Source organism: Nycticebus coucang, chromosome 4 (assembly GCF_027406575.1).
Source record: "Nycticebus coucang isolate mNycCou1 chromosome 4, mNycCou1.pri, whole genome shotgun sequence".
In the NCBI taxonomy this organism is placed as follows: Eukaryota; Metazoa; Chordata; class Mammalia; order Primates; family Lorisidae; genus Nycticebus; species Nycticebus coucang.
This window is the reverse complement of record NC_069783.1, coordinates 140,158,058-140,172,007: the sequence shown is the minus strand read 5'-3', so window position 1 is coordinate 140,172,007 and position 13,950 is coordinate 140,158,058. Positions and strand designations below refer to the sequence as shown.

Here is a 13,950-nt window from a genome sequence, read left to right as displayed (position 1 = left end):
TGGGGAAAAATGAAAAAGGTTTAGAATTAGAAAATAATTTAGTCCAACTTCTCCATTCATTCATTATTTCAGTAATTGTTTATGGAATTGCTGGGCACCAAATGCTGCACTATGCAGGCGAATGATATAGCCACTTAACAGTTTAGAGAGAGACAATTACTTTGAGGCCAAGGTGAGGAGATTACTAGGGAGAGACTTCCTTGAACAGGTGGCATCTGAGCTAGGTATTAAAGGATGAATTTGAGAGAGGAAGAGAAGTGGAAAAGCACAATACAAGCAAAGTGAACGGCACATGCAAATACATGTGGATGAGAGAAAACTGGGTAGTAGTTGCAGGTGAGGGTATGATTGGTCATGAAAGGCATTGTGTGCATACTACACTTGAATAATCAAATCACTATGGTAATCCATGGCAAGAGTGAGGAGGGGATACCTTTGAAGAATAAACAAATGGTAGAAAGGCCCAGAGCTGGATTTTGATTTTATGTCTGGAGAGCTATAGAAATGTCTGTAAGCTTATCTCACAAATTGAGCTAATTGATGTAGAACAGGGGTCCTCAAACTATGGCCCACGGGCCACATGAGGTGGTGTGATTGTATTTGTTCCCGTTTTGTTTTTTTACTTCAAAATAAGATATGTGCAGTGTACATAGGAATTTGTTCGTAGTTTTTTTTTAAACTATAGTCTGGCCCTCCAACGGTCTGAGGGACAGTGAACTGGCCCCCTGTTTAAAAAGTTTGAGGACGCCTGATCTAGAATGATCAGTTCTAGTCTAAGTGATTTGACTGAGGTCTTTTAGCTAATTAGCAGCAGAGCCAATATTAGATACCAGATCACTTAATCCAAATCCATTGTTCTCACTACTATGGCATGTGGTTATTTGTAAATCAACTTTAAAAAATATATAAGGTCATATTTTAAATGACTTACAGGTCTTTGCTACTTAAGAGAAATCTTTTCTATGTACATTGTAAAAAGTACAACCGTTCTAATTTAATTCTAAAAATAGTCTCAAAATATCCTGACATTTAATTTGTATTTATTTATCATATAGTCAAAAAATTTGTTCCTTTTCAAATAGATTGTCAATGTTGTGTATGATTTAAGAAGTATGCCGTTTTTCTATGTGGTTATAGCAGCACCACAAGCTTTGAAAGTGGGACAAACAGTGAAGATATTAAGAAAGCCAGTGTTCTACTGATCCGTAAATTGTATATGCTGATGCAGAACCTTGGACCTCTTCCCAATGATGTTGTACTTACTATGAAACTCCACTACTATAATGCAGGTAGGTGGAGACCTTTAATCAATTTTTTTCCTAAGTACCAAACTAACATTTTATATGAGTAGAATTTTGCAAGCATCTGAAAAAGTTGTCTATTGCTACACATGAAAGATTAATCAGACCTATTCTATTGAAACTCATTTTCCATGGCCTTTTGCCTTTTTCATTTTGCAGTGACACCAAATGATTACCAACCCCCTGGGTTCAAAGAAGGGGTAAATTCACACTTTCTGCTGTTTGATGGGGAGCCTGTCAACCTGCAAGTGGGCTTGGTCTCCACTGGCTTTCATAGCATGAAAGTAAAAGTCATGACTGAGGCTTCCAGAGTATCTGATTTGGAGAGCAACCTCTTTCAGGAGAATAGCACTACTGAGATTGCCTATCAGGGTCTAGACTGTGATGAGGAAGAAGAGGAATGCAACAGTCATGTAAGGCAAAGCTTTAGTGATTCTCCATTGCTTTGGTTAAACACTGTTGACATGTTTTAGTACCTGTACGGGTCACCTCACATGAAAGGTGCCAGATATAAAAACCGAAACAAAACTAGTCACTGATGTCTAGAAGTTTTTAATCTAGAAATGTATAGTCTTCAAGAAGGAAATATACTTTATTAGATGAAATTGGCCGGGACAAGGAGGGAAAAAAAGATTTTCCAGTATATTTCTTTAATGGTTCTCATGAATTTAGAAAATTTGAGGTTTTCTTCCTTTCATTTATAAGTTACATAATTTTAGGATTTAAAAAATTATTCTGGGTGGTGCCTGTAGCTCAAGTGGCTATAAGGCACCAGCCACATACACCAGAGCTGGTGGGTTCGAATCCGATCCGAGCCTGCCAAAACAATGACAACTACAACCAAAAAAAAAAAAAATAGCCAGGTGTTGTGGCGGGCGCCTCTAGTCCCAGCTACTTGGGAGGCTGAGGCAAGAGAATCGCTTAAGCCCAGGAGTTTGAGGTTGCTGTGAGCTGTGACGCCACAGTACTCTACCCAGGGCTCAGGGCGATAGCTTGAGGCTATCTCAAAAAAAAAAAAATTATTCTAAGTATTAATACTCATTGGAAGTATAAATCAGTTCTTGGGTAATTGGCTGAGAGGAGTTTGGGCAAGATAAAGTTTATAAACCCAAGGTAGAATGAAAACACTGTGGAGCGAGACAAGCTCTGAGGCTAGATCATTGGGGAAAGCCATGGATTTGGAGCCATTGCATCCAAAGAGGCAGGGCTCTGATTCCACCAATAGAGACTTAGGATTGGATACTTGCTAGGATCTCCTTATGCCCTCAGTAAATCCACATCCTTAACGGGCTGATGTCTGGATAACGTTTGCTGTATGCTAACGTTGTATTAAAGGGTTCTGAGTTGGGACGTGCTTGTACTCAATTTGTACAAAAAACAAAGCATGTAACATGTAACCCCCTAATATTCTGGAAAAAAAGAAAGAAAGGGTTCTGCCTTAGACACAAAAAGTTCAGACTGTTCAGTGGAAAATATTTTAAAACTGGAATAACTTGTTTGCTTGAGATAATTTGAGTTCGATTAAACTTAGATGACTGTACTAGGTAACTTCGATGTTTCCTTCTTGTTTTTTAACTCTGTGTTACATTTAATACAATGAAGAGAGGTTCTAGTTTTAATTCAAGTAATATAAATAATATAACCAAACTTTTTTTCATTTTTCATTTTTCACAATGTCAGACATGAAAATGGCTTTAAATTTTGGTTCAGTTTTTTCCTTCTGATTCTGCTCAAACAAGTTATAGCTAACATAGAAAGATTTAAAAAATAAAAGTTAATAAAAGAATGTTGGGCCGGGTGTGGTGTCATCCTAGCATGTTGGGAGGCTGAGGCAGGTGGATTGCCTGAGCTCAGGAGTTCAAGACCAGCCTGAGCAAGAGCAAGACCCCGTCTCTAAAAATAGCTGAGAGTTGTGGTGGACACCTGTTATCCCAGCTACTCAGGAGGCTGAGGTAAGAGGATCACTTGAGCCCAGGACTTTGAGGTTGCTGTGAACTGTGATGCCAGAGGACTCTACCGAGGCCAACAAAGTGAACTCTGTCTCAAAATAAAAATAATTTTTTTTTTTTTTTTTTGCTGGGGCTGGGTTTGAACCCACCACCTCTGGCATATGGGGCCGGCACCCTACCCCTTTGAGCCACAGGCGCCGCCCAAAATAAAAAATTTTTTAAAGAGAATGTTTCAACTAGATTTTTACCTTTTAAATATTAAAAATCTATTTCTCTTTTACCAAGTGAAATGAAAGCAGGGCAGCCTGAGAAAGGATAATTCAATTGATAGATTAATAAGGTATTTGATAATACTTCTCAAGCTATATTTAGTAGAAAGTATATGTGTAAGATCTGGTCTTTGTGGTAAACTCAGTTTATTGAAGTTATTCTCATAGCCAGCCAGTCATATGAGAGAACTTAGTAAGTCAAGTGAAGTGCTTACTGACGTTTTCCCACAAGGATTTTTTTTTTGTATTCCTCATGAAACACACACACAAACACCCACATACTCATATATATATATATATATATATACATGTGGAAACTTTATTGCTTTAAAAAATTATTTTATTTTGAAATGTATCATGCATATAGTACATAAAATATTATGTACAGTTTACATATTATTCTCATTAACAGAATAATGAGAATATCCACATACCCTCTGTTTCGACTAAAAAGTAGAACATTGCCATTACCTTAGAACCCACCATGAGCCCCTTCCCCTGATTGCACCCACACCCTCCAAAGGTAACCATTGTCCTGACTTTTATGATAACCCTTCCCTTGCTCTTCTTCAGAATTTGACCATCTATGAGTGTATCTTGTTCTAACATTATATAAAATTAATCATACCCTGAGTGTTCTACAATTTTCTTCTTTTGCTTGACTATCAAAATTGACATTCATTCCGTGTGATCGTTGTTCTTTACTTTTCACTACTGTAGGGTATTATTTATTTATTTATTGTTATTATTATTGTTAGAGACAGAGTCTCACTTTGTTGCCCTAGGTAGAATGCCATGGTGTCATAGCTCACAGAAACCTTAAACTCTTGGGCTCAAGCAGTCCTCTTGCCTCAGCCTCCCAAGTAGCTGGGACTACACAGGTGCCCACCACAAGGCCTGGCTTTTTTTTTTTTTTTTTTTACAGTTTTTTTTTTGCCAGAGCTGGGTTTGACCCTGCCACCTCCGGTATATGGGGCCAGCACCCTACTCCTTTGAGCCACAGGTGCCACCCAAGCCTGGCTATTTTTTAGAGACAGGATCTCTCTCTCTTGCTCAGGCTAGTCTCCAATTCCTGAGCTCAAGCAATCCGTTGGCCTTGGCCTCCCAGAGTGCTAGGATTGTAAGTGTGAGCCACTGAGCCTGGCCTTTTTTATGAATTTAGTATGGCCTGAGTGTATTGTGAAGATGTACTACAAAAAAACAAAAATGTAAAATATCTCAATTTCTGTATTGATCACATGTTGAAATGATATTTTTTACATATTGGGTTAAATAAAATACTAAAATTTAATTTTATCTGTTTATTTTCACTTTTTTTTTGAGACAGTTTCATTACTGTCACTCTCAGTAGAGTGCTGTAACATCAGAGTTCACAGCAAACTCAAACTCTTGGGCTTAAGCGATTCTCTTGCCTCAGCCTCTCAAGTAACTGGGACTACAGGTGCCCACCACAAGGCCCAGCTATTTTTTAGAGACAGTATCTCTCTCTTGCTCAGGCTGGTCTCCAACTCCTGAGTTCAAGCAATCCATTGACCTCGCCCTCCCAGAGTGCTAGGATTACAAGCGCACCCGGCCCTGCTGTAGAGTATTCTACTCTTGACATACCCACAGAAGAAAACATCTTTTCTTCTTTTTAATTGTTACGAACATTCCTGTACAAACTTCCTGGTATACTCCTGGTCAAACAGCGTCTCTTGGGAGTATAGCAAAGAATTTTAGACTTGCGTATTTTCTTCTTTATTGGGTTACACAAAACTGTTTTCCAAAGTGGCTGTACCAACTTATACTCTACCAAGTTGAGTGGAGGACAGTACCTCACATGCTTGTCAATACTTAAGTTTGTCAGAATTTATGTTTTCTGCAAAACTGCTAGGTATGAAATGATAATACCTCATGATTTTAATTATAATTTCTCTGATTATTAGTGAGTTTGAGCATCTTTTCTTTGGCCATTCTGGTTTCTTATCTATAAAGTAGCTGTTCAAGCATTTCTTACATTTTCTTCTATTGGGTTATCTTTTCCTTGTTGATTAAAAAAGTAACATTTGAATAATAATTCTTTTTCACTTTCTTATGTTGCATTTCTTTCTTTTAGTTTTGTGGCTTATCTTTTTCTTTAAGAGGTCTTTTGGTAAAGATAAGTTCTTAATTTAAATGTGGCTTAATCTTTTCCTTTAATATGCTTTTGGATAGTCTTAAGAACCCTTCTCTACTTGAGGTCATTAGTACTATTCTCCTATATTTTATTCTAAAACTTTTTAAGTTTTTCTTTTCACATTTAGATTAAAAAAAAAAAAAACAATAGCTGGGCGTTGTGGTGGGTGCCTATAGTCCCAGCCATTTGGGAGGCTGAGGCAAGACAATCGCCTGAGCCCAAGAGTTTGAGGTTGCTGCGAGCTGTGACATCATAGCACTCTATAGAGGGTGACATAGTAAGACTCTGTCTCAAAAAAAAAAAAAGTTTAGAGCACTTCCTAAGAGAGCTGGAAGTGGGTTCCTCTCATGAAGGGGAGGTGAGAGAGATGGAAAGAAGGTAAAGGCGATGCAGAGGTATAAATATATTTCTCTTAGTTTGAAATCCATCGCAACTCTGTCATTGGCAACACTGCTTGTTTAGGCATTATTGCCTATTCTTTTCTTTTTTGAGTCAGAGTCTCATTTTGTCACCTTTGGTAGAGTGCTGTGGCATCACAGTTCACAGCAACCTCAAACCCTTGGGCTCAAGCGATTCTCCTGCCTCAGCCTCTCAAGCAACCTGGACCATAGGCATTGGCCACAACGCCCGGCTATTGAAGTAGATACTGTTGTTACCTTGATTTTACAAGTAAGGAAACTGAGAGAAATTAGCCCAAGGCCTTATACACAGTGAAAGGTAGCAGGGCCAGAATTCGAACCAAGGCAGCTGGACTTCAAAGTCTGTGCTCTCAGGATACAGAAATAAAGATAAATTGGCACTGTGTGGGGAGGATTCACTGAGTTGGTGATTTTACGGATGAATCACATTTTGATTGGGAGAGATTTAGGCAGAGGACATTCTAAGCAAGTTGGAAAGTTGAGTGTGGTAGCATCAGAAATTCTGTCTTTGTAATTTGGAATTCCAATACTGAGGTTTCCATGCCTTTCCTACATGCTGAAACTTCTTTACTTTTGGTACCCACTAATTCAGATATTTTTAAAAACATTTTAAAATCATAAAAAAATTTTTATTAGAAAGTTCACAAAATCTTGATCGAACATTATGCTACCTTTTCACTAATGAAGAGATTTAATACAATCTTCTTCTGAGACTATTATAAAATTAAAAATGTAAAGATTTTAATATAATTATCTTTTTTCAGGTTATTCCTTATCTCAGTTGCAGAAAGACAAATATAATACAATTTCTACCAATACCTGAAATCATTCAGTAATTGTACTGTTCACTTTCTGGTGTGATCTTTAAGATTCAAGGAATAATGTGAAAGTGAGATTGTAATTTGATGAAGGACTCAGAACTGATAAAAACATACACAGTTGAAATTTAAAATTCTTAAATTATAAGAACTCTGAAAATCTAGCTTCATTTGAAAAACAGAACATGGAATGCAAATAGGAGACCAAGGAATCCTAGGACAATATAAAATTCTACAAAACTATCTGAAAAACCCTATCCTAAATGAGACCATATCATTTTATCTGCCCCCAATTATACATTCCTAACAGGAATGGTTTGGGCCTAAGGTCTACACAAATACAATGACACATCACAGACCTCTGGGAAGTTGACCTATCTTTCCTGTCATAGTCAATTGGACAGACAGCAGTAGACAAATATACCGAAAGTACCTTCCCCCAGAGAAAGACCTTAGACAGTCTTCTTCAAAGAACTTACCAGTAATGTTGACAATCACCACATATTATGGAATTGGATATAGAATCTTGCTTAATTTATGCTAAAAAATTTTTTTTGAGACACCCTAGGTAAAGAGTGCTGTGGTATCACAGCTCACAGCAACCTCAAACTCCTGGGCTTAAGGGATTCTCTTGCCTCAGCCTCCCACGTAGCTGGGACTACAGGTGCCCGCCACAACAGCTGGCTATTTTTTGTTGTTGTTGCAGTTGTCATTGCTGTTTTAGCTGGCCCTGGCTGGGTTCAAACCCGCCAGCCTGGGTGAATTTGGCCGGTGCCCTACCCACTGAGCTACAGGCACCAGCCAATTTATGCTAAATTTAAATACTGAAAGAAAGATACTTTCCTAGTAGGGATAATTAATCCGGTCTCTTTTAAAAGTCTCTAGTAATTATTGACACATACAGACAGCTATAAATTGTTTGGCAGGTCAATTTGGGAGATGGTTCTAGTTTATGAAACCATTATAGTTCTTTGGGAATTAATATGTTTATCATATTTTTAGTTAGGAGTTTATATGCCATAACTTTCTTTTCTTTGTTTTTTTTTTTTTTTTTGAGACAGAGTCTTAACTATGTCACCTTTGGAGGAGTGTCGTGGTGTCACAGCTCACAGCAACCTCATACTCTTGGGCTTAAGTGATTCTCTTGCCTCTACCTCCCAAGTAGTTGGGACCACAGGCGCCTGCCACTATGCCTGGCTATTTTTGTTGTTGTTGTTGTTGTTGTCATTGTTGTTTAGCAGGCCCTGACCAGGTTCAAACCTACCAGCCCCAGTGCATGTGGCCGGCACCCTAACCACCGAGCTATGGGTGCTGGCCTATGCTATAATTTTCTAATTTTCTAAAATCCTTATGAGGTCTTATACCTCCATGTTAGAAAGAGTTGCTAGATATTCTGCACAGACTTTTTTCTGGGACTTTCCTTTGTAACTAGGAATCTTGATCAAGGATTGTATATTTTTTCATCTGTAACACATTACTTTCCCTGAAGCATAAACAATTCGTAACAGTGATGCTTTTTTGAGGATGACCTAAAGGCAGAAAATACTGTTTTTTTATAAGAGCCACAAGCTTTCCTAAAGTTTATTCAGTAGTTTATCATTTGATTTAGTTACAATGAATGATTTGCTTTTTAAGCATATTCCAAACATAAATACTGTAGTCCACATTTGCATTGTGCCAGGATTTATGCATCTTATTTCCATTTAAAAATAATGATTTGAGGTGGGTTTTTCCTTTTTGATGAATTCCATGAAAGAATCCATAAATTATAAAATTGATAATTTACTTGGATACATTTTTTTTTACCTCCTGAATTCCATTTCTCACCCTTTTGTGCTAACACATTTAATTAAAGTACAATTTGTTTTGTTTTTTTTTTTTGTAGAGACAGAGTCTCACTTTATGGCCCTCGGTAGAGTGCCGTGGCATCACACAGCTCACAGCAACCTCCAACTCCTGGGCTTAAGCGATTCTCTTGCCTCAGCCTTCCGAATAGCTGGGACTACAGGCGCCCGCCACAACGCCTGGCTATTTTTTTTTGGTTGCAGTTTGGCCGGGGCCGGGTTTGAACCCGCCACCCTCAGTATATGGGGCCGGCGCCCTACTGACTGAGCCACAGGCGCCGCCCAAAGTACAATTTGTTTTTAAGAAATTAGAATGTCAAGTACATTGATGCTAAAGTAAATGGACACATTTAAGTATAGATTAGAAAGATTTTTTTCTGAATTCCTTAGAATTGCTTTGTATTCCAGCTAGTAGATTAAAAAAAGAGCTCTTTTATTCAGAACCTATTTTTTCTACTAAACTCTGAAGTTTTGAATTTTTTGAAATATAGTCCGATGATTTTCATAGCACACAACTCATGAAGCATATAGTTCTTGTTTGATACAATGTAGTGTTGGCAAGAATATCTTAGATTCTTGGAAGTGGAGTTGATTATTGAAAACATTGAAGGAGAGGCTTGGTGCCTGTAGCTCAGAGGTTAGGGCGCCAGCTACATACACCAGGGCTAGCAGGTTCTAACCAGCCCAGGCCTGCTAAACAACAATGAGAACTACAGCAAAAAGGTAACCTGGTGTTGTGGCAGTTGCCTGTAGTCCCAGCTACTTGGGAGGCTGAGGCAAGAGAATGGCTCAAGCCCAGGAGTTTGAGGTTGCTGTGAGCTGTGACACAACAGCACTCTATTCAGGGCAACATAGTGAGACTGTCTCAAAAAAAAAAAAAAAGAGAAAAGAAAAGAAAGCATTGAAGGAGGCACATTATCTACAGAATATATTCAGCCTTAAAAACCACACATCATTCTTTCTTCATCATGGGACTGTAGTCCTTTTCATGAAATTTCTTTTGGTCAAATAGGAAATCTTTTTCAATTTATTTTTCTGTTTTGCAACAGAATATAATAGTTATCTCTGTTAACCATGCCAAAGGGAATGAAAGTTATTTGGCTTTCTCATCAGTCTTGTAAGTCATCTCTATTTTTATATGAATCATTCTATAGCATATCAGAGAATTATTTTCTTCCTGTTGTGAGTGGGAAGAACCAAATTATTGATCTGTATGTATTTCACTTATGTTTAAAAAAAGAGTGCTCTCTTGGAGGTGGGACTTTATCTAACAAATGCAATCAGTATTACCTAATTCTTTGTACTCTCAATGAATCCCAAACAATAAAAAAAAGGAAAAAAAAAATTAAAAGAGTACTTACATATACAATAGCAAAAGAAAAGTCAAACATAGGGCGGTGCCTGTGGCTCAAGGAGTAGGGCGCCAGTCCCATATGCCAGAGGTGGAGGGTTCAAACCTAGCCCTGGCCAAAACCAAAAAAAAAAAAGAAAAGTCAAACATAGCAAGTAATCTTAGGGTAGTATGAGTGTGAATGTGTCCTGGAACCAATTCCCCAGGGATACCGATGGACCACCTCAGACATATTTATTCCTGCATTATGGAGGGCTCTTCCTGCTTTAATAGCCAAATTTAGTGCTTAGGGCACTGTTTTGACATTTAGACAGGGCTACATGAAGTTCATTGTGAAGAAAGTTTAAAATAATATTCTGGCTGGATGCAGTGGCTCATGCCTGTAATCCTAGCACTCTGGGAGGCTGAGGGAGGAGGACTGCTTGAACCCAGGAGTTTGAGGTTGCTGTGAAGGCTGATGCGATGGTATTCTAGCCTGGGCAACAGAATGAGACTATCTCAAAGAAACTAAACTAAAATAAAATAATAGTCTATTAATAATATATTCAAATTAATCATAAGTTATCAGCATATATTCAGTCAACAGATTTATCTCAAAGCCTACCATGCTTGAGTCACCACACAAAGATAGTGCACACAAAGAGAAATAGGCCAAATCCCTGATTCAAAATTGATTAGGGGAAGTCAACCATAAACATACAGCTATTATATGAATAATAATAATAGCCACCATTTATTAAGTGCCCACAAAGGGCTTTATATACACATGACCTCAATTAATCCCAGCAATAACTTTGCATAACATTTTGTAGCTGGAGAACAGAAGTTCAAAGACATTAAGTAGCATGTCCAAAGTTGCCCAACTAGAAAGCATCAGAATTGGTATTTGAACCTAGTCTCTCTAGCTCCAAAGTTCATACTAACCATTAAAGGACACATTCACCCATGTAGGAGAGAATGTGGGAAATTTCACAAGAGATATAAAAACCTTGTAGTAGAATGACCAAATTCCACTTTCAGTCATGAAAGAATAACATATCAAAGTTGCTCTCCTGTTGTAAACCACTAGTAAACTGGGCAAAATATATGAAGCAACTATTTTCAGGTTGACATTGGACAAGACAACAGAGTAATGTGATACTTTTTTTTTTTAATTTTTTTATTTATATACTTTTTTTTTTTTTTTTGAGACAGAGTCTCACTCTATTGCCCTATTGCCAGGGCATCATAGCTCACAGCAACCTCAAATTCTTGGGCTTGAGTGATCCTCTTCTCTCAGCCTCCCAGGTAGCTGGGACTGAAGGTATGCACCACCATGCCCAGCTATTTTTTCTTTTTTTTTTTTTTTTTTTAGAGACAGGGTCTCACTTTGTTGCCCTTGGTAGAGTACCACGGTGTCATAGCTCACAGTAACCTCCAGCTCTTGGGCTTAGGCCATTCTCTTGCCTCAGCCTCCCAGGTAGCTAGGACTACAGGCGCCCACCACAATGCCCAACTATTTTTTGTTGTTGTTGCAGTTTGGCTGGGGCCCGGTTCAAGCCCACCATTGTCCGTATATGGGATTGGTGCCCTACTCACTGAGCCACAGGCACTGCCCAGTTTTTCTATTTTTGGTAGAGCTGGAGTCTTGCTCTTCCTCAGGCTGGTTTTGAACTCCTAAGCTCAAGCAATCTACCCTCCTCAGCTTCCCAGAGTGCTAGGATTACAGATGTGAGCCACCGTGCCCAGCCTGTGATCCTTGATTTAAAAAAAAAAATGAGATGAGCCTATAAAATTGCTCCAACTGTCTGCCAAGAGGCACCTTTCAGAGCATTGGCATAGGGAAGGAGAACCCACATACATCATGGCAGTTTTGCTAGATTGAAGAAAGAGATTGGCATCTGGGAAAGCTAAGGCAGCTGGAAACAGAGATCTGAGGGAAAAGAGCTATATAGAGAAAGAGCTCCAGAAATTGGCATAAGGGCTCCTTGAGACTTTAGTTTAATACTGAACTTTTTAGATATGGGTTGAAACTCCACAGTTGTGCAAAGAAAACTGCAACTATAAGCTAAATATTTCCCAGAGCTATCACAGAAATGGGAGATTTTCACATAATGACCAAATAGAAAGACCTGACTAAACACCTGCAACATTCAGTAGAGACTCCAAAAAGGATATACCTTAGCAGTAGACCAGCTTATATAACAGAGATGTAATTCAGATACCATGCAATTGCCCATTAAAGAGGTAAAATTCAGGGCGGTGCCTGTGGCTCAGTCGGTAAGGCGCCGGCCCCATATACCGAGGGTGGCGGGTTCAAACCCGGCTCCGGCCAAACTGCAACCAAAAAATAGCCAGGCGTTGTGGCGGGCGCCTGTAGCCCCAGCTACTCGGGAGGCTGAGGCAAGAGAATCGCTTAAGCCCAGGAGTTGGAGGTTGCTGTGAGCTGTGTGAGGCCACTGCACTCTACCGAGGGCCATAAAGTGAGACTCTGTCTCTACAAAAAAAAAAAAAAAAGGTAAAATTCAATGGTTTTTAGTATATGCACAGAATTTTGCAACCAAAACTATAATTAACTTTAGTTTTCACCACTTCAAAAATAAAAATAAAAACAAAAGCCCATACATACCTTTTAGATTTTACCTCTCTATCTTCTCATTTCCCCTCTCCTCTAGTCCTGAACAACCATTAATTTATTTTTTGCTTCTAGTAGATTTGCCTATTGTGGATATTTCAGATAAAAGAAGCCATGTGGTATGTTGTCCTTTGTGACTGGCTTTGTTCACTTAGCATTATGTTTTCAAGGCTCATCCATGTTAAAGCGTGCATCAGTATTTCATCCCTTTTTATGACTGAATAATATTTCATTTTACAGATCATTCATCAATGATGGACATTTGGGTTTTTTCACCTTTTGGCCATTATGAATAGTGCTGCTATAAACATTAGTGTGAAAGTTATTTATTTAAATATCTATTTTCAGTTTTCTTGAGTATATACCTAGGAGTGGAATTTCTGGGTAATATAGTAACTCTATGTTTGATTATTTGAAGAACTTCAAGTTATCTTTCAAAGTGGCTACGTGGGCCGGGCACAGTGGCTCATGCCTATAATTCTAGCAGTCTGGAGGCTGAGGCAGGTGGATTGCTTGAGCTCAGGAGTTCGAGACCAATCTAAGGAATGTTGTCCTTAGAATGTTGTCTAAGGAAGAGTGAGACCTCGTCTCTACTAAAAATAGAAAAACTTAGTCAGGCATGGTGTACATGCCTATAGTCCCAGGTACTAGGGAGGCTGAGGCAGGAGGATCTCTTGAACCCAAGAGTTTGAGGTTGCTGTGAGCTACAGAAGTCTACCCAGGGTGACAGAGTGATACTCTGTCTCAAAAAAATAAATAAGTAAAATACAAAATAAAGGGGCCAGGTGCAGTGGCTCATACCTATAATCCTAGCACTCTGGGAGGCTAAGGCAGACAGATTGCTTGCACTCAGGAGTTGGAGACCAGCCTGAACAAGAGTGAGACCCCGTCTCTACTAAAAATGAAAAAATGAGGCAAGAGGATTACTTAAGCCCAAGAGTTTGAGGTTGCTGTGAGCTACAACACCACAGCACTCTACTGAGGGCGAAAAAGTGAGACTCTGTCTCAAAAAAAAAAAAAAAAAGTTTTTTAGATATTCTGGGTATGATTTCTTTTTTTTTTTTTTTTTTTTTTTTTTTTTTTTTTTTTATTGTTGGGGATTCATTGAGGGTACAATAAGCCAGTTACACTGATTGCAATTGTTAGGTAAAGTCCCTCTTGCAATCATGTCTTGCCCCCATAAAATGTGACACACACTAAGGCCCCACCCTCCTCCCTCCATCCCTCTTT

The 13,950-nt window shown here is 38.7% G+C and overlaps 1 protein-coding gene across 13 annotated transcripts in view; it reads left to right on the top strand.

Annotated features, from left to right (window-relative positions):
* Positions 1–13,950, top strand: part of HORMAD2 (HORMA domain containing 2) — a 144,770-nt gene that overhangs the window by 65,817 nt on the left and 65,003 nt on the right. For 11 of the 13 annotated variants that reach the window (XR_008379507.1, XM_053588013.1, XM_053588006.1 and 8 more), the window contains 2 exons: positions 1,138–1,289; positions 1,461–1,714. Coding sequence is in view for 12 of the 13 variants with exons in the window: in XM_053588013.1 (XP_053443988.1) it covers positions 1,138–1,289; positions 1,461–1,714 (406 nt within the window). In the remaining variant the exon portion in view is untranslated. The remainder of the gene's footprint in view (positions 1–1,137; positions 1,290–1,460; positions 1,715–13,950) is intronic. The other 2 variants (XM_053588014.1, XM_053588007.1) reach the window with 1 other exon arrangement.